This window comes from Labrus bergylta, chromosome 1, assembly GCF_963930695.1.
Source record: "Labrus bergylta chromosome 1, fLabBer1.1, whole genome shotgun sequence".
NCBI lineage: Eukaryota > Metazoa > Chordata > Actinopteri > Labriformes > Labridae > Labrus > Labrus bergylta.
Genome location: NC_089195.1, coordinates 14,610,569 through 14,634,689, shown reverse-complemented (window position 1 = coordinate 14,634,689; position 24,121 = coordinate 14,610,569). Strand labels below are relative to the sequence as shown.

Here is a 24,121-nt window from a genome sequence, read left to right as displayed (position 1 = left end):
CTTAAGTGACTGCTTTGAAAGTCGGTTTATTGATCATTCATTTTGGCATTTGAACATTTAAAACAAAGCTTGTTAATTTAAATAATTAAAAAAAAAATGTAAAAAAAAACAACAACAAAAAAGTAACACATCACTCTTAAGAATACATTAGAAATAAAAGCCAATACGCTTGGCGGAGTACATTATTTGTTGCGTCCTTTGACATGCTAATAAACAGTTTATATTGGACATACAGTTGGCTATAGTAGAGGATATTTGTATTTTAAGGCTAGTCTTTTCTAGTGATGTGTAGTCCGTGATCTGGGTGAACGAGCTGAACTGAAACACTTACTGAAAAGAGTTGTTCATTTCTCAACTTCAGTTGCGCTCTCCTCTCTCCCGTCCCGTATCTCTCTCTAGACCGCAAGAGTCGCTCAAAGCCCGCCCTCCCTCTCATGTCCGTGATCCGTACTGACTTATTACTCACCACCGGCTGTTCTCAGTACGATCGCGAGCAGAACTAAACGTTTGGCTGTGTTTCAACTTATTAAATTCTGAATCACAGACAGAAGTGCAGAGAAGTACATAACGAATCACTTTCCTGAACTGCTTTTCCCATCACTAGTTTTTCTGCAGAGCAAAGCCCAGTAATGTGTCCGTGCTAGATATTTGTCTCGTGGACCTTATTGTCGGCATTACCTGGTTACAAACAGAAACCATTTCTGAGTTTGTTATGGATTTCGTTAAGTTTAAGTCATTTGGTTTCTTAGAGTAAACCTGTACCTACAATTGCATCAGTCTGAATAATCATTAAAATACATTTCCTCCTGAGCACGACCAACATCTGAGACTGAGATCATAAAACATTTTCATTTCGTACAGGTATTTCAGCTCTTCCTGAAAGAAGTGGGTGGTCCTTAGAAGGACCTTTGGATGTTGTTTGTTAATTGATCGGTAGTTTTACTTGGAGCTGGTGTACTTAGTGACGGCCTTGGTGCCCTCAGACACGGCGTGCTTAGCCAGCTCTCCGGGCAGCAGCAGGCGGACAGCGGTCTGGATCTCCCTGGAGGTGATGGTGGAGCGCTTGTTGTAATGAGCCAGACGGGAAGCCTCCCCGGCGATACGCTCAAAGATGTCACTCACGAAGGAGTTCATGATGCCCATGGCCTTAGAAGAGATTCCAGTATCGGGGTGGACCTGCTTCAGGACCTTGTACACGTAGATGGCATAGCTTTCCTTCCTGGACTTTCTCCTTTTCTTGCCGGTCTTGCTGACGGTCTTCGTAACAGCTTTCTTGGAGCCCTTCTTGGGCGCTTTCACTGGATCAGGCATGGCCGGTATCGAGTAAGAGACAAAGACGGATAGGTATCTGGTTGTCTCGTCGTTGCCTATATAGGGTCTTGATGCAAATAACATGTGCTGTTGCCCCCAAATGAAATGTGCTGTTGCTCGCACAGGATTGGCTGAGATTGGAGCGCGTGAGGCTGAGTAGCAGTGGGGGAAGGAAGGCTGAGTCCTACTCAACAGTATAGACAATACATGGAGTCTGGACCCTTTGAAAATATATAACTTTGGGCCATAACAACACAGAGAAAGGCATAAGTGACCCTCAAAGAGCTTTAAGTGACTTGTGGGGTTGACTGCTTCAACTGGTGGGTCGGCTGCTTCGTCAGCCATGTTACCAAGAATCACACTTTGATATTATCACGTGACCTTTTATTCATTTCTTCTGCACAGCTAACTGGAACAGCATTTCGTCAGCAGCCATGGAGTACAACCACAGACTGTAATTACTGGACGAACCCTGACCCGTCTGTGACATAGGCAGCAAATGAGTTCAATCGAGGGCCGCATCCATATTGGATTTGCAGTCTCAACCTAACTTCGGATCAACCTAACTACAGCAGTAAGGCGGGACCGGCGGGACTTAACTCCGCCCATTCAGCTCGACGTTAGCAGTCCACTTCACAGCATAGCTTACGGCTAGGCTGCTATCATCCAATACTGCTTTCCTGCTCGTCCTGAGTTATTTCTATAAACAATAAGTTAACATTTAACTTTTCTACAACACAATTAAAACGAATTATCTTCAACCCAAATATTTAATTAAAGTCTTAAAACTACACTTTTTAAAATATACATCTATGGTTATTAGTTATTAGTCAGAGCAATTACTAGACTTTGTCAGTGTTAGCAAAGTTTTATCCATAGACTGTAAATAAATCTGTGAGACTGTCAGAGAATGTCAACAGCGACGTGGGTGAACATGACAATTGAAAATTAATGTTTTGTTTTTATTATAAGACATTTGTTTTCTCTAGAACCCCATGAAGTCATGGAGTCTGTGGTCAGTGTCAGCTTCACACCAAAAACTTTAAGTATTAGAAAAAAATGTGTTTAAGACTGGCATCTATTATTATGAGTTGCAGGCTTTTTGAATGTGGTTTTTCAGATTAAATAAATATTTCTATATAAATGCACTCCTTTATGTCTACTTATGAGTATACATTTCAGATTTGAAATGACAAGACTAAAATGTGCATTAATGCTCAACTCAATAGCTTAGGGAAGGAAGTCTACTTTTACACAACTTCTTATTCTTTTGACATTTTTTTTTTACCAAATACTAATGTAGTTCATTTCTGAAAGTGGGATGGAACAGAGTCATTGCAAAATATGCCCTTAAACACAGCCCCATTCTTAAATCAAGATACACCAACAGTAAATAAGATCAAGATCAATCAATCAACTGTTGAAAAGTCATTCTGAAGAAGCTCGAGCATGTGACATGGATCCAGGAGAACATGGACTTTTAGTGAGGGGTCTTCAGGATGGCAAAGAAAGAGAGAAAATATCAGTTATTCATTAAATCATTTTTTTGTGCATTTTCTGTATTCATTTACGTGTAAGAGCACATTTATAAATTCAACAGTGTACTACCCAGACAACAAAGGTACAGTATTCAGATAATCAACATCTGTTCAAAGTTAAGAAGATAAACCTTATTGTAATCATGCTGTTTTCAGCTCTCTCACTCACACAATGATATTCCACATCAAATGGTCTCAGATTTTGTGAGGAAAAATTAAGCAGTTTATTGTGGATAGTACTTCATCTTAACATGAAACAAATATAACCTGAATTATTTTAATCATTAACAGGTCCCAACTCTCTGTGCTTTAGTACAGAACATACAGTAACTCATTTATTATTAACATGAGCTCGGTACATGGCTGTATTCTTCAAACTATTTCTTGTACTAATTGCTTTATATCTTATTTTCATTCCATATGTTATTTATATTTTATATTTATACTGCTATATTCTGTGTAAGAGCATCTGTAATGATTAACAACTATATTAATAACCAGATTAAATTTCCCTGAACTCATACAAATTGATTTTTTTTAAAATTTGTTAACAGTTTGCTCAAATCTTAAGACACTACGTCAACCATTAATGTCATCCTCTATAACCTATACAGCATGTTAGGTTCAGTTGAGTTTAGTTTAAGTACTGACAGATAATTACTACAAAGTTTGTTTTTCAATGTTGACATTTACGTGGAGTATAACATTCATCATAACGTCAGATAACCACCGAGGTGAACCTTTAGCTTCTAACATCACACAAACTCACTATTTTCAATATCTTAACAACAAACATTTTTGAATCATTGTAAATAATGTAAATAATGTAAATAATGGGCTACACTGAGTACAGTTAGCCGACTGGTTTATAAGCTAACGCTAAACAAGCTAGGTCCGTAAATATAAATACCGACACATGAGTAAGCAGTAAATATAACACTACTATATCACTTACCGAAAAAAAATGAAGCATCAACTTGTTGGATGGTCTGTTAACCGCACATTCAAGCTGTTAGCCTCCTGACCTGCTATACATCACATCATGTATATTTATATGTGATTGAGAACATAAAACTCAACATTAACCCTGTGTTACACCCTGAAAATCAATGATTAATTAGTAAGGAAGTGAGTTTCTACATGATCTTTTTAACAGGGATAAATCAAAGACCTATTGTCCAGTTTTCTTTGCTTGTCTGTTGTAAAGTCAAATTCTGTAAACGTACAACTGAGGAAGTGTGATCTTAGCAACTCAACAGTCATAATCATAAAACACAAAATGTGTTACAGACCAACATAACAGGAGGCTGTACATGTGTTCACTGTTAGACATTTTATTGTAAATTGTTGATTTACAGCATCACTACTGTAATTAATTTTTAAAGTAAAACAGTCTTACCGTAACTGAATGTTACAGTGAGATTGAACATGTTTATATTTACAGTAAAAATGTGCTAGTAAAATTGTGGATTTGAATAGGTTTATAGACGTACAAACTCTTATTCAGACATAATTCAATCTATCAAAACTCTAACTCACTGACAAATATTAGACTCTCACTACAGTAAATTCTCAAACACAGTAGATAGGAAACAGATGAAAGCTGAAGCAAAATGATAAGTTATTTTAAAAGGTCATGGCAGCAGGGACAAATTAGTTTCTCATTCTCTTTGTGAAGAAAAGTGAACTTCATGCTGGAAAGTTGTGCTCAATTAGCTGCTCAATATGTTTCACAGAAAACTGTGCCATAGATCTAAAACCAGGACAATGACTGGTTTTGAGCTTAGTTATATGAATGATGAACGAATGCAGATTAAAATTCAAGATGATGTGTTTCTGACTTCCGTAAATGCTTTCGACTTTTAATCAAAGCTTTGCAATTCATCAATGCATGGCGACAGTAATTAGTTTGATAACATATTAAATAAGAGTTGCAGTCTTGGGATTGGGTTAAATTTGCCAACTTTGATGTGCCGACATTGAAGTAGGCTATTTTATCAGGAGAGATTCTCCCAGGTCTTTGGTTTGATAATCAGCACTGTATACACTTCATTACCGTGTAGCATTCTGGATAAATAGCTGTATTTTCTTTACTTGTTCTTGGATAATTACTTTATGTAAATTTCTCTACTTCTATAAAATAGATTATTAAATTAGCATTCTGGCTGAGGCCAACATACATCAAAAAAGGCCTTTCACATTCAGGTTTTAGCATGGTTGATGTGATTGCAAGCTATATTTTCAGCTTCCCTATTCTTATCTTGGCCTACTGCAGCATCAACTAAATTTAGACAAAGCTCACAACTTACTTCCCCCCCACTTCAACAATCTCACTTAATATCTTTACATAAGTTACAAACTTGTTATTCTATATTATGTCTTTGAGGAAACGTTCATGATGTTTTGATGAAATTGTAATCATGCGGTAAAGGAATTAGCGTCTCTGTTGAAGAGATGGGTGGCTCTTAAAAGAGCCGTTGTGTTTATTTAAGCCGGTTGTGGATGTTTACTTCTTGGCGGCTTTCTCGGTCTTCTTGGGCAGGAGAACAGCCTGGATGTTGGGCAGCACGCCGCCCTGAGCGATGGTCACTCCTCCCAGCAGCTTGTTGAGCTCCTCGTCGTTACGGACAGCCAGCTGCAGATGACGGGGGATGATACGGGTCTTCTTGTTGTCACGGGCTGCGTTACCGGCCAGCTCCAGGATCTCAGCGGTCAGATACTCCAGCACAGCCGCCAGATAGACGGGGGCACCGGCTCCCACACGCTGAGCATAGTTTCCTTTGCGGAGCAGCCTGTGAACACGACCGACCGGGAACTGGAGTCCGGCCCGAGAAGAGCGAGTCTTTGCCTTTGCTCTGGCTTTGCCGCCGGTTTTACCTCTTCCACTCATTTTGGGATATTCTTTCTTGAGTTAAAGCTCAGAGAAATGATGCTCGATACTCGGCTACAACCGGCTTTATAAGCCCACTGAGCGCGCGGGGTCGATCCGCTGGACCAATCAGAAAAGAGGCCTCTAGTGGGGCAGCAGAGGGCGGACCACTTCAAGATTTGGCGGACAGTTTGAAAAAACAATTCTCCAATTAGCAGCGGAGATTGAGGCAGGGGCTCGTGCTGCATTCATGTGATGTCGGTAACATCAAAAACATTAACAAAACATATTTTGCCCCCAGGTGATGACGACTCTGTCATCAAGTCGGGCACCTAATTATTTTCCAAGTTGTTGTTCCAACTCGAGCAGGTGTTCATGCGCATTTTACAACTCGGAAACTTGTTGTTAATGGTAACATACTTTTTATTAATTCATGTAGGCCTATTGCACATACAAGTTTTGCTCAAATGTAACTTTTAACAGTTACATTTCACTGATCGTCTTGAATCAGCGCTGTTTTGTGCTGTTGTTACAATATTTAGACTTTTTGTACTGAAATAACGACTTCTCAACTCGTAAGTTTGACCACCCGAGCAGCACTTGAATGCAGCATCGCTCCCCCCGGCTGGGCTGAGCTCGAGGAGCAGTCCGTGACCAATCAGAGGCCAGAGCTCTGAAGCAGCGTCACAGTTTCACATCCGCTCCTCCGCTTTAAGAGCAGCTCGTCTCCGCTGCTTTCATTACACTTTTTCTCCTATTCAGAGAAAGAAGAGAAGATGGCAAGAACCAAGCAGACCGCTCGTAAGTCCACCGGAGGTAAAGCCCCCAGGAAGCAGCTGGCCACCAAGGCTGCCCGTAAGAGCGCCCCGGCCACCGGCGGCGTGAAGAAACCTCATCGTTACAGGCCTGGTACCGTGGCTCTCAGAGAGATCCGGCGCTACCAGAAATCCACCGAGCTGCTCATCCGCAAGCTGCCCTTCCAGCGTCTGGTCCGTGAGATCGCTCAGGACTTCAAGACCGATCTGCGTTTCCAGAGCTCCGCCGTCATGGCTCTGCAGGAGGCCAGCGAGGCTTACCTGGTCGGTCTCTTCGAGGACACCAATCTGTGCGCCATCCACGCCAAGAGGGTCACCATCATGCCCAAAGACATCCAGCTGGCCAGAAGGATCCGCGGAGAGAGAGCTTAAACTATCTGCTCCTTAAACAACATCCACAACGGCTCTTTTAAGAGCCACCTACCTCACACTGAAGAGATTCATCCTACACTGAAATACATTTTTGAATTGACACTAAACATCATGCATCTGGAACTTAACGGGATACTCTGTCAATTTGCATTGAGCTTCATATCATTAGAAACCTGGCAGTATTTATTTATTTATTTATTTTTCCCAATGGTTGTGCATCCCGCCTTCGTTTTTCCCTGAGATGGGAAATCTTTCTATTTCTGAGTCTGAAAAAGAGCCTCCAATGATGGAAAATAGCGATTTTTTTTGCGTCACTGGAAGCTGTTGTGCATGTACATGGTTTTGAAACTCCAAGCTCCAAATAAGGTTAAGTTAATTTTGTTCCTATTCCGATCCAAACCCTGGTGATATATCTAAGAAATGAAACACATACTTAATCATTACAATAAGCCATATGAGAGTCATAAAATTACAAAAAGGAGAAAAAGTATCTCTAAGTTTAAAATCCCAGTCTAACAAATAGAAACACATGCAGTTGTCATACAGGAATATAATTATGTTAAGAAAATTTATTTCCGATAATAGTCCATTGTCGTGTTTGTGTAGGTCATTCCAGATGTGTTTGTTCACCACCTTATTTGCCTCGATGAAGGTTTATTCTCTGATGGGCCCACTGCCCAACAGACCTGTAGTATTGCTTAATATGTAAATATGTAAACACAGCAAATAGTGATTTATAGTTAAATTGGATAAATTGGTGGATTTATCTTCCGAAATAGAGCAATAATAAGCTAAATAAAATTAATGTGTATCAAAAAAAGAACAGCTATTAGGATCTAAACCATAAAACAAAGCGATGTAGGCATATTTACCTCTCTGCATAGAGTTAAAAAAGAAGACTGCGATGAACTGTAATACACACTTCTGTCCGGGAGGTGGCGATAATGCAGAATGAAGCTGTTTGTTAACCGTCAATAAACCACAGAAGAAGAAGGAGAATGCGCATGTTGAGGAGCAAAAAGAGACGATTGAAAGGTGACATTATCTGCTTTCATTCTGTATTAATGTATCTGTGTCATTATAAGTGTTTCTTGTAGTTTCCAGCTGTTAACGCTTTCATTGTAACATTTTGAATACGCTTACGGCTGCTATGGTGTCACTCTTTGTCCTCTCTTACCTCCTCATTTGAAGGACGACAGAAAGAGTGACATTCTTGAAAAAGCCACGTATAGGTATTAATATCTATAAACACATGACCGACCTCTTTCTATAAGTTGTGTACCTCACAAAGTTACTGAATGTGAGCACAGCGAGGATATGGGCTGGTTAAAGCCAGAATGATGCAGGCAGGTGTTATATCGAGAAATGCATCCCTGCCAATAATTGCATGCACCTCGCGGAAGTGTTAGAAAGCGGCATGTCTGTGTAAATATGACCTGCAAACAGTGTTAGACTCTGAAGTGTTTGTAGAGTAAATGAAGGGTGCATATTAAATACAGCAGTGTAGAAATTGTTTCTGCCATAATTTGCATTATCCTGCAAGGTGCATGCAATTCTCGACAGGCATGCATTTTTCGGTATAACACCGGTGTTACGGTTTACACGGTGACTGTGTTAACACTTTCAGCCTGAACGGCGTTTTTAGTAATTTGGAGGCCACGGGCAAAGAGAAATATAAGGCGTCAACATAAGGCTGCAAGTGTTGGGGAAGGAAAGCAATCAATCAGTCAGACTTGTAATTGTCCTGTTGTGATTTTTCTGTGTTATTCACTCTTCTAGAGTTGTTAGTGTGTTCATGGACATGACAAAAACTCGTATAAATAAATTTTCCTGTTTAATTGACCAGAGTTGTTTCTGTCTGTGCAGGAAGGAAGCAAAGATGAGGGTTTCCACGAGTCACCTGCAGCAGCTCACCATCTTCACCACCCTGCTGACCGGAGGAGGGATGGGCACCATGTACTACCTTCAGCAGAGTGAGTACAAGTGCTTATACTATGAAGCGAGTTCAACTCACCCAGGGTATCTATCAGGTTACCTGGAATTACTAACCCTGACTTTAAAGATCACGTTAAACAATCCCACCGAGCCTGCTGTCAGTGGATCGTTATATATGAGCAAACTATCGAACTGTTGAAAATGATGAAGAACAACCATCAGATAGAAGAAAAATCCCCGAATGCGTAAACTCAAATTAAGGTTTATGATACCGACAAGAATGACTAATTTCTTCCCTTCTTGAATTTATTGCTCTGATTTTTTTTCTTGTGGAGTGTATGACAGTTTTTAATGTAATATTTCAGCGGCATGGAACCAATACAAATGACAATGCAAAGTGATAAGTATGCATCCTTTTTAAGGCTTGTCAAACAAACAATTTTTAATCGATGGATTTCATTAGTTATTGTTATTTATTGCTTCTTTGAAATTTCATTATTTTGTATTTAAACGTTTTTAATAGGCTTTTATTTTGAATTATTTTACTCACTTCAGACTGAGGGTACTTTACTTCCTGTTTGAATACAAACCTGCATTAATTAAAAAATAAATAAATAAGGACATTCGGGTAGATTAGAAGGTTATGACATTAACTTAACTATGGAAAAAGGTGGATTAATTTCAGACCAAAAGTGGAGAAAATATTCCGCTCATGTTGTTCCAGTGAGTTTGGGCACTAAGGGGAGCTCATATCAAAAGAAAAATAAATATTCACACCAGGGATTGTCACCAATTACACATCATTTCTTGGTTAATAAAATCACCTGGTTGAGATTTCTTTGATGGAGACCAAGTACTGTCTTTGTGTCGCAGCAAAAGTTCATCTGTTTCTGGTGAATCTCAGTTTCACTGTAAATAGTAAATTTCAGAAAGGCTTCACTCAGGCTTACTTCAGCAGGATTTTGCCAAGAAATAAACTTAATGTTTGCAGAAATAACAACACCATGCAGCAGATTTGTGAAAAGTAAAAAGTCAAGCTTTGTCAGGTCTTGTCCTCAAGAGGAGAAGAAAACTTGTGAAACTTTTCTTGAATGGAGGTCGGAGTTCTCCTTTCTGATGACTTCAGGGTAGTCAGGAACTCTCAAAGTGTGTCAAACTCATTTGTTGATTTACTTTAAAAAAAATCTTGAGCTCATGCTTTTGACACATATTTAGCCTCGCTTGTTGCACATTCAAGCATGTGTGAAAATGCATCGCTCAAAGACTTCACCTTGCCTATGTTCTAAACACTTTTTCTGTGATTTTGGGAAATGTTGAGCTCTGTGTGAAGGTTTGAAAAAGTTCTGCCTGTAGGTTTCCACACTACTGATGACACATCGAGTCAGCTCACATTTTTTTCCTCAACCAACACTTTCTGTCATAAATATTAATTTATTTATTTTTTTACTTCTCTGTCCGCTTTGTATTAGAGAGATTCAGTGAGTCGGACTATCACCGACTGGCTCTGCAGAAATTAGAAGATTGTCCGGTTGCCATGGAGAGCCTGGGGGCACCGCCTTTAAAAGTCCACAACATCCATCTATCTGACAGACATAACCGAGTAGATCTGCACACTTCACAGGTACTGTCGATCATAAAGTCAGCTTAGTCTTATTTGTGTGTTATAGTTAAGCTTTAACCAGCCCTTCATTGGTGTCCCTGTGTGTCTCATTGCAAGTGTTTGGTTTTTTTTGGCTCCCTTGTCCTTGTAATTTCTTTAAGACGTCTGAGTTTGATCATAGCTGCATTAAACCCAGGTTAACTTTTAGCTTTACCTTGGAGTTTTTCCATTCAGTAACTGAGCTACAGTAATGTCAGAGATCTCTTTCAAAGCAGACAATTTGTGCCAACAAAAGTTAAGAGTTTGTTCCAATTGAAAAAACCTTAAAGACACTGGAGAGTTTCAAGTCGGCAACAATATGGCACCAGCAGGATGGTATTTAATAAGGGGCTGTTTCCAGTGTTAATCTTCACACCATTTTCTAATTTAGTCATAGTTATAGTCTCCTGACGAAAATGTCCTTTATATTTAATCAGATATTAGTCATTTGTTATTGATTTAATTTAGTCAATTATTCACTGACTAAAATTGCACATCATTTTAGTTGACGAAGATATTTTAGTCAACAAAGCGGGGCTTCACGGACCTGCAGGCGAGAGGCTCCAGGCTGCACATTGTTGCACTCACCACACACGCTCACCTTTGATGAAGTCTGCTGTGGTTTACAATGATTTTAGAACAGCTGAGGGGGTTTAACGCTTCTTTATCAAGGACGTGATAATCCTCACTTGATGATGAAGTTATATTATTTATAAAATTGTCAAATAGCGGAGTTTCTTCTCTAACGTCATAGTTGACTAATTTAAAAAGACCTTTGTCAACCAAATTTTACGTCATTTATTTCGTTGACGAGATTAACACTGGCTGTATCACAAGCTATTTTATACCTTTATGCGCATTGTAGTTACGCTGCTATCACGACTCCCTGCTCCAGCTATGATGGAAAAGTACAACACTGAACTTTTATAAAACTCCCTGATGGCTCAGTTGACCTTTCAAGAGTTCTGTAAAATTAGGTTTATAGGACACTTTATACTTATTTTTATTTCGGGGCTTTTTAAACATTTATTGAGAGCCAGGAGAGTGAATAGAGTCAGATATTGGGGAGAGAGTGGGGAATTGATATGTGGAAAAGAAGCCACAGGCCGGATTCGAACCCTGGCCACAGGCTTCGAGGACTTATAGACTATGTACATAGGAATCTCCTAAGCAGCTCCGCAGAGTGCATTTCTAACAAACACCTGCACGTTTATACGTCTTTTGTAAGCTTGATGTTGATTAATGTTTCAGCTTGTGCGCCACACCACCATGGTGTCTTCACCTTTAACAATCAGTCCAAGCACTTGTACACGTACATTTTGGTGTGGTTTGTGTTGCAGATAAAGATTCCTGTGACCGGGTCCAAAGATGGAGGTTATCTGTACACTTCTTCAATCAGAGATTCTGACACCAACAGGTGAGTACTTTCTGAATTCTTAAGGGTTTCGTGCAATGTATTCTTAAACTTAAGTGTCAAATCTGTAGAGAATATTCTGAGTCAGGTACAGCCCAAGACTTGGGATATGTTGTACTCTAACAGACTCAACTCCAATTTCTATCTGACACACTTTATTTTGAAGGTACATGTAAATATGACATATGTCAGAATAGAATTTGCGGAACTCTCCCGCAGCCTGTCTGACCTGTCTGTCCCTCCTGCAGGTGGAGACTGAAACAGGCAGTTCTGAGGCTCCGAGAAGGACAGACCATCGACCTGCTGAGTCCTCCATCAGCTGCAGACGACACACAGGGCCTGGATACAGGCCACTGGCAATGACTGAATCTAAAAAGGACACTCAGTACGATTACATGCATTTAGAAGAAAAGCATTTATTTTGTTAGTCCGACTGAAATTGTAATAAAATTTCTCAAAGTTACACTAGCACACCTAGATCACGCTGTTTGGGGTTGATTTACTCTACATGTAAACACCTCATTAGGACCCAAACTGGACTATTCATTCTGAGCATGGTCCTCAGTTCCTGCGCCAGGCTTTGATCTGAAAGTCTTGCAACATAAATGCTTAACACAGCAAAATCCACCTTTTCATCAATCCATCAATCAATCAATCTTTATTTATATAGCGTCAATTCATAATAAGTGTTATCTCGATACACTTCACAAAAAGCAGGTAAAACACCATCTGTCTTCGGACATCACCTTAAGTTGGGATAGCGTGCTCACATTTGAACAATAAAGTGTGGAGTATATAGGAAATGTACAGATGTGTAGACTTGTGCGTGTAAACGTACTAATTCACCTGATGATGCAGGTGTATATACTAAAGGACATTTCTTTGACCTCTGCAGCATTTTGGAGTTTGAGCAGGTACTCATGATGCTCCTTTTACAAACACTCATCTGAATTGTCTATTAAATTATTTGATTCTGACTGTTTCATTATTTATGTTTTTAATTAATTCAAGGTGTGATGTTTGACATTATGTGACAATTAGTAGACGGAATTTCAACTTTTATCATTCAATGTTTGTGCCCTCTTTGATAATTGAAGTGCTGATGAATCTTTTTGAATCATTGGGGCTTTAAACTCAACGCGACATCTGGTGGTTTGTAAAGCTTATTGCCGCCTTTTAATGCCGGTCTGAAGCAATCCTACTATCCCATTAAAACTACTGCTGCATTGCTATTGTTAATATTTAGCTCTAAACTTGCCGGCAAAACAAGTGACCTTTAGACAGCTACATTATATCTGATGAACTGTGTGTTTAAAAGAGGCAGAGAGGGTTTCTTTGAGACTTTGACCACATCCTCTTTCCTGGTGACCAAGATAGTCACCACTTCCAAAAACAAAATATGTTTCCTCCTCCTAAAGCACAACACATAGCCTACAAAGGTAAGCAACTGAGTTCTTTGAGCTGTGTTAGTGAACATTATGTAGAAATGAGTCTAAATTGGCCTACAGAGATATGTTTTTATTATGGTATTGTGATGATATTTCTTGTTGTAGGCTACTTTTTGCTCAGTCATTATTGGAAATCTGTACAACCGAAGTTTGAGACAAAACATGGCTCCAAAATCAATTTCTATAAACAGATGGCTGCTGGCTGCGAATGAATCTACTTATGGGTACAAATGAAGTAACCTGAAACTGACTATTGACAAGACATTTGAACTCTGATCTGCCCTTTGTTTCATCATGAAGTAGGCTAGGCTTACAAAGTTCTTTAATAAAATGTATTTTTTGTTTGTTTGTTTACTGTCAGTCATCCTCCACCACCCCAAACTCAGTATCCACAGAATATGACATTATAAAATATGTATGACCGCACATTCAGTCTACTTTAAATGCCTGTTCACTTTGTTGCAAAAGTTTGTTCAACAGCGCCTTTTCTTCCTTTTGCTCCTGTAGTCTTGAAACTGCAAGACATGTTGCCATGGAAACATGATGTACCGTAGAGATCCGCTCTAAACCCATAAAGCAGCTCGACCAATCAGAAGCGTGGGACGACACAGTAGATTTACATACTGGCCGTATACGTCGCCCCTCCTATCTGAAAAGCCTGTGAACGACGCATGAATTCCTGAACCAGCGAGATCAAAGACACCAAACCATAACCATGACATACCTGTGAGAAACTACCCTGTCCTCCAGAAAACCAGAACTGAGCACAACATTTAACACCCCCATGTCATGATCACCAGCAAGTAGACAAATGTCACATGATGCACACACCCAGATAAATGACAATACATAAACTGTAGATATTTTGGATGTGTCTACTTTCGTTGTATTTTGGTGCATTGGTCTGCATGTTCCCTTCAAGCCCTCTGCCACCCCCAACCTTCAGATAGCTAAAGGCACAAGCCCTGAGCTATCCCACCAGGCTCATAGTCCATTTTTAGACTTCTACTGGATTAATTCCAGATTTTTCTGAATCGAGGTGACTCATGGATAGCCACATGACAATGGGAAACATTTTACAAGATGAGTTTGGTGAAAACATGAAAATGACATGACAGCCACAGTAATAAATGTTTTAATTTTAAAAATTATACATGAAAAAGTTTGTGTTAAAGCACACCATTTACACAGTCCACTCCCATTTTTACTGGGGAAGCATGTTAAATCCTGGTACACACACAAAGGTTAAAAACAAATGTTAGCTGCTTCCATGACAAAGACAGACTGATATGTTCAGATGAATTTATTTGAAAATCCACTTCAGTTTCTTCACATTCTCTTTAAATGTTCAAGATACAGCTTTCATTTGAAACACCTTACATAAACAGTGCATCAGACCCAAACATTAATGACTGTACTCTGGTAGGACTGCTCTTCTTTTCTACCACAGCTCAATGCTGCCTACAGAAGCTATTACATGGCATGCAGCCTCAACTTTGTTGACAAAACATCCCGGTGTTTCAGAAATGTCTAATAACATTAAAAAGGTCCCAATAGATTTGGTGTATTTAATAGTATTCAGTGGGTTTTGTCCAGGTAGTGACAAACACATAGTCATAGTCATTATGGGCTTAACATTATAATAACTGTAATCTAAAGTTTTACAGTACAACACTTAAGCTGAACATTTACTCTTCAGACGAAGTGGGTGGCTCTTAAAAGAGCCGTTGGGTTTGCTTGGCAGAAAAGCAGTTTACTTGGAGCTGGTGTACTTAGTGACGGCCTTGGTGCCCTCAGACACGGCGTGCTTAGCCAGCTCTCCGGGCAGCAGCAGGCGGACAGCGGTCTGGATCTCCCTGGAGGTGATGGTGGAGCGCTTGTTGTAATGAGCCAGACGGGAAGCCTCCCCGGCGATACGCTCAAAGATATCACTCACGAAGGAGTTCATGATACCCATGGCCTTGGAGGAGATCCCGGTGTCGGGGTGGACCTGTTTCAGGACTTTGTACACGTAGATGGCATAGCTCTCCTTCCTGGTCTTTCGTCTCTTCTTGCCGGTCTTGCTGGTGGTTTTGGAGACGGCTTTCTTGGAACCCTTCTTAGGGGCGGGTTTCGATGGTTCAGGCATGATGATGCAGAACTGTCACCTACCCTTGAGCGAGCTCCTGCTTTTATATAGTCTGTATGCAAATACTACTGTGTTGTCTCTCGCCTGTGATTGGTTGACGCGCTGATATGTGGTTTCCTGTTTTCATGGTAACTTGCCTTCGTGTAAACTGGTTTACAGATATAATCTGAGAGAAAACGTCCAAAATCAAAGTGTAAATTTACACCTTAACACTGTTACACTGCCTGTCTTACTGGTCAACTTGTAGTCAGCAAACTTCAGCCTTGTATCCTCTTTTATGCAAAGATCAAGACCAGCACTCTCACCGACATTACATTAATATGAGAATGTAAGAGAGAAATAAAGAGAGACAAGCTGTGTTAAAGGAATATAAGGATGATTTATTTTAGAGTGGATCAAAACTGCTACAAGTCCATAAAGATATATAACTGAATATATTTTAGCATAGTTGTATGAGGTACTATCAATGGTAAGTTTATTACCCATAGAAATGTTCTCTATAACGAGAAACTAGACAGTATACTGGCACATGTGCTAGGCTATACATGCTCAAAGACAGGTGCAGTTTCCCCACATAATTTAGCAAATTTGTAGGACAAAATGATCCAAAAACAATGTTGGCTTGAATGTAGATGTATAGTAAAAAATTGACAGCGTTATACTTTTCCTTAAAAGCCTGTTTCTGTCAATACTATTTCACAGGTGCACTGCATGCTGCAGACTGATCAGCTGTTAGGTCTGCTGCAGGAAAAGTGACAAAAAAATACAGCCTAACACAAAATGATACCTCTGTAAACCAGAACAAGGAAGACTGAGTGGGCCAACAGGGAGACAGCAGAAATTTTCTAAATCCCATGGAAAGTCTGAATCGGGCCAAACAGCTGATCGGCCCGCTGCGTGCAGTGCATCTGTGAAATAGCACTAAAACAAACAGGCTTATTTTGTCCTACAAATTTGCTTAATTATGAGGAGAAACAGCACCTGTCTTTGGCAATGTACTGTAGCCTAGCATGTGTGCCGGTATTCTGTCTAGTTTCTCATTAAAGAGGATGAGATGACCTACATTTATGTGGGTAATAAACTTACCATTGATACTACCTAAAAACTGCACACTGCGTTGCTCGCAGTCAGTCAGTCCAATAGGAAACAAAAGAATCAGATGGATTTTGCTGCTGACGCTCGCTCACCTATTTTTTCTGTAGAACTCCAAGGCCTTGTGGACCCACACCTGAAACAGAAATCAGCAAATAAAACAAATGCATTTGAAAATGATGCACATCTCCTTAAGTTATGGATGGATGTTTTATTTTTCTACTTTTTATGGAGGCAGCTGTGAAGACATGGGAACATAGTGACATATCTGATTAGAAATTGCTTCAGTATTTTGGTGTTTCGGGACAACAACTAATAATTAGATTTATCAGGTGACCCTTCCTGTAATGTGTTGTAAAATACACTTTGTTTGCTGGAAACGTGGTGATAATTACATGCATGTAGATCGGGGTCATCTGATTTTGAAACTAAAAATTTATGATTTCTAGCACTCAATGTTTATACATTAAAAAAAGCAGCACTCATCACATCCCATCTGAAAGCTCCTATATGCAGAGCTGCAGACTGGGGTCTGTGTGATCAATGACCACATGTTCCATACAGTATGATGCTTAACATGCACAGAAAGTTACCATGACTCCATATTGCTGTTCATGACCTGTTTTTATTTATATTTTAAATATAATTTTAAAGAGAGAGAGAAAGAGCATGCGTGCAATGTGTACGCTAGACACCGCACTGCTTGGATCTCAACTGTCCTTGAGCCCTCGGCCTAGGCTCTATGTTTTAAAAAGATTCACTCTCTGTGGGGAGACAAGATGCAGCAAAACCAAGAGAGAACAGAATAACAGATAGGTTCATTCCTCTTATAAATGCACCACCTTGCTCAGTTAAACTGAAGTCACTCATGGCTTCATTTCAATAACATTCATGTACAGCTGCGTGCCGCTCTTTGAGTAATAACAGAATATCGCGTGGAACTTTTTAAAACACGAGACGTAATCCCGATGTTTCTGTCTGTGCGCATGTGTGGAGAAAAAGAGGACAAAAAATGGGAATGGCGCAGCGGGGGGCAATCGTGCTCGAGTACAGCACGGTACAGATGACCAGTGTGACCGCGCCCTTAGAGCGCCGTTTTTTCAACAGCTGAACCGACGCTGCTGATTGAGCTGTGTGTTTAGAACTCAAAAAGCACATGTACATAAAAAATTGCTTTTTTTAAATTTAGTCTTGAATGTGTAAGTACGTCGGAGGACTAGGGCCATGTTTCTTTTTTAAATTTCGAGATTAGAGTCGTAAGTTTACCGACTACATATTTGTATTTCCGGAGCTTTATGTTGAGCTTTATGTTGGCTTCAGGCAGAGCACACAGACGAGAGTGCGCCAGGATGCAGCCATACAGTCTTAGAAATGATGGATGATGATTCTGCGAGATGGCGGTGTTGGGGAGGAGCAGGGGCGCACGAAACATAAGCATGGAGGGACTAAGGGGGCGGTCACACTGGCCATTCGTACCGTGACCAAGCACGCTTCAACGCTAAAGTCCAGTTCGTTTGACCGCTCCGTATTGTGCTCAGGCACGGTACACGTGGTACACGTCCTTGGCTTTGGCACACTTCATGCACAAGCACGTGGGTAAACAACGTTGACAGCCTTCATTTAAAAGAAATCAAATTTCATGGCTTTCTGATTTAAATGACACAATATAAAACATAACGTAGCTGTCATGTTCTGTGTGTTGTTCTCAGATGTGTGGGCAACCCTTCCTACTGTATTTACTTACCAATATAAATGTTTCGGTAACAAAACTTTTGTTAAGTTAGAAGAGTGCTGGCAGGTATATTAACATTGGTAACTTTTAATAGTATGAAGATTTGGTTGTTATTGCTAATGGATGATGACTCTTCTATGTTAAAGTGGGCGGCCCTTAAAAGGGCCTTTGGTTTTAGGGTTGTCAGAGATGGATGTTTAACCTCCGAATCCGTACAGAGTACGTCCCTGTCTCTTCAGGGCGTACACCACATCCATGGCGGTGACAGTCTTCCTCTTGGCGTGCTCGGTGTAGGTGACGGCATCACGGATCACGTTCTCCAGAAACACCTTCAACACACCGCGAGTCTCCTCGTAGATCAGACCGGAGATACGTTTCACACCACCACGGCGAGCCAGACGGCGGATAGCGGGCTTAGTGATTCCCTGGATGTTATCACGGAGAACTTTACGGTGACGCTTAGCGCCTCCTTTACCGAGTCCTTTACCTCCCTTTCCTCTTCCAGACATAGTTATGAGCTGATTGTTTTCAACCGAAGATCATGTGCTGAGAAATGCCCATCAATATATATATCACAAGAGGACCTAAATGAAGACATGGCGCATGTTCTTCTTCTGTTAGTTGATTATTTACTAACTCTTCTTAGCTTTAGCGCCCCCGACTGGACGGCAGAATAAAGTGAATCAGACACAGCTTGAGTGAGCTCCACATCGTCCTGGAAGAAAATGTCTGTTACTTGCCTTTGCTGAAAGAGTCATGGAAAAAGTTAACAAAACCCAACCAAAAGTCTGACCATTAACGAGGACAAGAACATTAAAAAAATTAAACTGTATTTGATAAATATATTTACAAAACATGGACACCCTTAGCGATCATATCACAGACACACATTACTCCATACATCACTCATTTATTTCTTGTAAATGAGTGATGTAGCATGTAGGCCTATTGATTTATCCCAGCATAACAATGTAGGGTTTCTTATAACGTGTTAATGTCTTGAAATATCGAGAAAATAAATAACATAATAACGCGTTATCATGTCAAAAAAAAAAAAATCTTGACTGTCTGCTTCGGACTTCAGGAAACCAAAACGTCTTAATTTGAGTTCTCATTTCAGGAGCAAACAAACAGGAAGCAATGCTGATCAATTTTACAATAATGTCCTTATAGGTAAAACATTGTAGGCTATCGTCTTTTAACTTCACCACCAAGTTCAACACAACCGTAAACATGCAGAGAAGATTATGTTCTCATTGTCTTATCACAAAGTTTTCTCATTTGTTGTTTGAATTGTTTTCCTTTCCTTACATGAAGCAACCCTGTATTTTGATGTAGAAAATCTGATATAAAGTCAATTTGTTGATGCAAATAAAAAAACACACGGATGATGAATAAATAAAATCGCAAATTTCACCATTAAGAAAAGCCAAAACATTAATTCAGCTCCTGCTGTTGATTAGTTGAGTCATGTGAGTCTTGTCCACAGCACTGATAAACCTTTGTGTCCAGGCCAAATGGCTTGAATGTTACATCCACAGCTGCCCTTCCAGGCCATTGAACCTCTCCCGAGCACAAGTTTGAAAGCCTAAAGGTGTAATAATGTTCTAAAGTTACAATGAACATCCTGTGGCCCCTCATTCATTTTCATGAAATAACGAGAAGGTGAGATCTGTTACAGACACTGACCCACTACTGGGAAGAAAAGAATGTGCAGTGGGAAAAACATTTAACCTTATCCTTGATACTTAATCACAAACTGTTTCAAACTTCTTCCATGTTATACCACTTCCAAATAACAAAAAAGGACTTGTTAATGACTCATCCAGACATCTGTTTATTAATGGTAAATGTCTTCGGACTACTCAAAGCACTTTCACACTGCACGTCACACACTGATAGTAGTGGTCGCTATGTAGATCAGTAGATTTACACTTCCTCAATCACTAAAGCTTTTGTGTTTGACTGATCATCCGTTCTACCCTTCACTAGATGTTTAATTGATTGTGACTGCTATTCTTTTCTCAATCACAAGATCAGGTAGCTTTTTGAGAGAAGATGAGACTTCCCACCCCAAAGTTAATCATTTCAGTGATGGCGCTGTATTGTTTATAAACAGTGTAATACCAAACACTTCATGATCACAGATGAATATGGTTTAAGACGTGAGTATTTAGGCTTATACTTTATTGGGTAAGATTTTTTTTTGTACTGTGTTCACTTTAAATTTCCCCATTGTGAGGTAAATAAAGGATTCTTATTTTACATGCTTCAGTATTGAGAGGATAGGATAAATGTCTTTAGTGTGAGGTAGGTGGCTCTTAAAAGAGCCGTTGTGGATGTTGTTTAAGGAGCAAATAGTTTAAGCTCTCTCTCCGCGGATCCTTCTGGCCAGCTGGATGTCTTTGGGCATGATGGTGACCCTCTTGGCGTGGATGGCGCACAGATTGGTGTCCTCGAAGAGACCGACCAGGTAAGCCTCGCTGGCCTCCTGCAGAGCCATGACGGCGGAGCTCTGGAAACGCAGATCGGTCTTGAAGTCCTGAGCGATCTCACGGACCAGACGCTGGAAGGGCAGCTTGCGGATGAGCAGCTCGGTGGATTTCTGGTAGCGACGGATCTCTCTGAGAGCCACGGTACCGGGCCTGTAACGATGAGGTTTCTTCACGCCGCCGGTGGCCGGGGCGCTCTTACGGGCAGCCTTGGTGGCCAGCTGCTTCCTGGGGGCTTTACCTCCGGTGGACTTACGAGCAGTCTGCTTGGTTCTTGCCATTTTCTCTTCTTTCTCTGAATAGGAGAAAAAGCGTAATGAAAGCAGCGGAGACGAGCTGCTCTTAAAGCGGAGGAGCGGATGTGAAACTGTGACGCTGCTTCAGAGCTCTGGCCTCTGATTGGTCACGGACTGCTCCTCCAGCTCAGCCCCGCCCGGGGGAGCGATGGTGCATTCAATTAGTATCCGACACATCGGTAAAACGAGTTTCCTAGTTGTGAAATGCACATGAACAGTGGCGGTTCTAGACCACTTTTACTGAGGGGGCCAAACTGGGCCAGTTGTTTTGTCAGAGGGGAACATTAAACCCAGGTGAAAAATATATATATATATATATATATTCTATTATTACTGAACAGACTGGTCAGGAGGGCCAGTTCTGTCTTGGACTGTCCTCTGGACTCTGTAGAGGAGGTGGGTGAGAGGAGGATGTTAGTGAAGCTGACATCCATCATGGACAACCCCTCTCACCCCCTGCATGACACTGTGGGGGCCCTGAGCAGCTCCTTCAGCAGCAGACTCAGACACCCACCCTGCAAGAGCGCTACTGCAGGTCGTTCATCCCATCTGCCGTCAGACTGTTTAATCGGACTCTTTAACAACATCACCACCTCATGCTACACACTGTGTGTTTTTGTAAGAACAAGTTACTGTGTAATTTTACATTATTGTATTTTTTATTTTTTTTATTCAAATGATGTAAATACGTTTGATCTGTTTTTAACTTCTATTTTTATTTTTAATAAGTATATTCCATTCCCCTGTTTTCTGGAGTTGCTGTAATGCACAAATTTCCCCCACGGGCGATCAATAAAGTTTATCTTTATCTTTATTATGCCAAATAATAGCGCACATAATTAAACAACACAACATAAATTACCATGACTTTGTTTCAGTAACACTTTTTAATACTAGATTGTGAGTCTTGTTTTTGAGTCAATACTGTGTTATTAGGGAGGCTTTTGGAGGCATCGCCACAGGTGGGACCAAGCTCAGTGTTACAGGTAGGGTTACCACCTTCCAAGCAGAAAAATAAAGGACAGGGTGCAACTCAGTAGAGGCCTGACCACCACTAGCCCAACGGTGTGGGGCACCAGTTGTGGCGAATCATTTTTTAAAACGTTGTTTTAATGAAGTAATAAGAGTCATACTTTTAAGTGCTTTATTAACACTTTTTTTCCCTGAAATAATTTATAAAAACGCAAAACAAAGTGTAAAGGCAGATACAGTAATGTATGCACAATGAAATGCACCTAACAGGACTTCAGCAGATGATTACTACTAACTAGGCCTATCTAATTTACAACTTAAGTTAAACTTCAAATAAAGTTATTAACTTAACATTAATTCATTAACAGAGTATTATTGAAGTGCTTTTGACACTGCTGTAACATAGAGGGGAGGATGACAGATTTTTAATTAAATAAACGGTACGAATTTAATAGTATTTTTATTCATTTCTTTCTGTCGTTTTTGTTGTTTTCTCATGAAATCATGAATGATACTATTAATATGGTTTTGAACTATTTTCTTATTGTATTAATTAAGTGTCTACTGTCGATATATTGATGTTGTATTGATGATATCTCGCCCAGGCCATAGTGTGAATACAGATTTGATTAAAATAAATGTCATCTTTTTTTTTTTTTTACGTACCGAAAAATATTCACACTATCCAAACCATAGGCTACTGGAATAAACTATCTATAAACATAGGAGAAACTATATTAAGTAGGCCTACAATAGTTTCCTTTACATTATATTCATTTTCACTAACACTATCAAGCCAGGCTTTACTTTCTACTCACGTCTGTATTTCTGCATCCGTTTACGTTTCAATGGTGCACGGTGCAGGTATCAGAGGCAGCTGCAGACATGTTTCCTTCTGACTCCTATGACTTTCTCTCACCCAATCACTGACGAGCTCTCATTGTTCATGCCAAAAAAGAACCAAACAAACCAACGGACACTCTGAGGGGGCGGGAACTAGCCGGCTGAATGATGCTGAGTTCAAGGCATCTTGGAAATACGGGACAACCCGCGTCCCGTACTGATTCAAAACGGGACGCAATATCAAAGTGTGGGACGGGTGGCAACCGTAGTTACAGGGGCACTGGCCCCTGTCGACCCCTGCCTAAACCGTCCATGCACATGGACACCTGTTCAAGGATGTCATAATCGTCATCACCTGGGGGGCAAAATATATTTTGTGAATGTTAACATACTTTTAATGAATTCACATATTTTACCTTACTTCACCAACTTTAACAGTTACATTTAACTGATCTCCTTTGTCGCATCAACGCATTTGTGCTGTTCTAACTACATTCCAATTTTCCAAACTGAAATCACAACTCCTAAATTTGAGTATGAAATAAAATGTATGGAAAACATTGATTTTTTTATTTAATACATTAAGTCACTGTTAACCAAGATGCATTAATGACGTTGAATACAATAAACTCTTACTGTGGAAACATTGGAACATGCTTTTCTACTTGCCTTTAATATGTGACCCAGTCCACAGTGTTATGTGGCTCTTGAAAGAACTGCTGCTATGTCTTGTAAATGCTGAGGGAGTGGAGGGTAAGTGGTAAGGTAACCAATGGGATTTCCCAGAACCGAGTGAGCCTAGATAAACATATATGGGAGCAGTCTATAAATAAAGGGCTCATAATAAGTAATTTTAAACCGAAAGGTAAAGGTAAAGAGAGACTCAGCAGGGAAAACAAGGAAAGTACAGTTCAATGGGTTTGAACTGGGATGTTGGTTAAATAATGATCAGACAGTTAATGAGTCGCAGTTAAGATTCACAATTTACAGGTCATGAATGCAATTTCAATGTGAAGTTCTTTTTAAAGTTTTAAAAGGAATTCTGCCCTTTATGATGTATTGAACTTACAGGATTCACATTAATAACTTATGTATGTTTTACAAAAACCACACTAGATTTCTATTTTCTGATATAATTTAAAACATACAGATGCATCTAACAAAATTAGAACGTCGTGGAAAAGTCATTTTTGCCCTCTGTAATTTAACTCAAAAAGGGAAATTT

General features: G+C 40.0%; 7 protein-coding genes across 7 annotated transcripts; 2 read left to right on the top strand and 5 right to left on the bottom strand.

The window, feature by feature from the left end:
- Nucleotides 1-9: 9 nt before the first annotated feature.
- LOC109986881 (histone H2B 1.2) lies at nucleotides 10-1,324 on the bottom strand. The gene has a single exon (XM_029278022.2). The coding sequence runs from the start codon at nucleotides 1,309-1,311 to the stop codon at nucleotides 940-942; it is 372 nt and encodes a 123-aa protein (XP_029133855.1). The 5' UTR covers nucleotides 1,312-1,324; the 3' UTR covers nucleotides 10-939.
- Nucleotides 1,325-2,812: 1,488 nt separating this feature from the next.
- LOC109986888 (histone H2A) lies at nucleotides 2,813-5,967 on the bottom strand. Its single transcript, XM_065954701.1, has one exon. The coding sequence runs from the start codon at nucleotides 5,737-5,739 to the stop codon at nucleotides 5,356-5,358; it is 384 nt and encodes a 127-aa protein (XP_065810773.1). The 5' UTR covers nucleotides 5,740-5,967; the 3' UTR covers nucleotides 2,813-5,355.
- A 527-nt stretch (nucleotides 5,968-6,494) lies between these two features.
- On the top strand, nucleotides 6,495-7,667 carry LOC109986896 (histone H3). The gene has a single exon (XM_020637755.3). It carries the CDS (start codon nucleotides 6,495-6,497, stop codon nucleotides 6,903-6,905), a length of 411 nt encoding a protein of 136 aa, XP_020493411.1. The 3' UTR covers nucleotides 6,906-7,667.
- A 160-nt stretch (nucleotides 7,668-7,827) lies between these two features.
- coa1 (cytochrome C oxidase assembly factor 1) lies at nucleotides 7,828-12,870 on the top strand. The gene is made up of 5 exons (XM_020637741.3): nucleotides 7,828-7,940; nucleotides 8,772-8,878; nucleotides 10,310-10,461; nucleotides 11,820-11,896; nucleotides 12,142-12,870. Exons 2-5 carry the CDS (start codon nucleotides 8,785-8,787, stop codon nucleotides 12,254-12,256), a joined length of 438 nt encoding a protein of 145 aa, XP_020493397.1. The 5' UTR covers nucleotides 7,828-7,940; nucleotides 8,772-8,784; the 3' UTR covers nucleotides 12,257-12,870.
- A 1,590-nt stretch (nucleotides 12,871-14,460) lies between these two features.
- On the bottom strand, nucleotides 14,461-15,500 carry LOC109986889 (histone H2B 1/2). Its single transcript, XM_029278021.2, has one exon. The coding sequence runs from the start codon at nucleotides 15,467-15,469 to the stop codon at nucleotides 15,095-15,097; it is 375 nt and encodes a 124-aa protein (XP_029133854.1). The 5' UTR covers nucleotides 15,470-15,500; the 3' UTR covers nucleotides 14,461-15,094.
- A 2,948-nt stretch (nucleotides 15,501-18,448) lies between these two features.
- On the bottom strand, nucleotides 18,449-18,805 carry LOC109986909 (histone H4). Its single transcript, XM_020637771.2, has one exon. It carries the CDS (start codon nucleotides 18,800-18,802, stop codon nucleotides 18,491-18,493), a length of 312 nt encoding a protein of 103 aa, XP_020493427.1. The 5' UTR covers nucleotides 18,803-18,805; the 3' UTR covers nucleotides 18,449-18,490.
- Nucleotides 18,806-20,475: 1,670 nt separating this feature from the next.
- Nucleotides 20,476-21,801, bottom strand: LOC109986895 (histone H3). The gene has a single exon (XM_020637753.3). It carries the CDS (start codon nucleotides 21,064-21,066, stop codon nucleotides 20,656-20,658), a length of 411 nt encoding a protein of 136 aa, XP_020493409.1. The 5' UTR covers nucleotides 21,067-21,801; the 3' UTR covers nucleotides 20,476-20,655.
- Nucleotides 21,802-24,121: the final 2,320 nt, after the last annotated feature.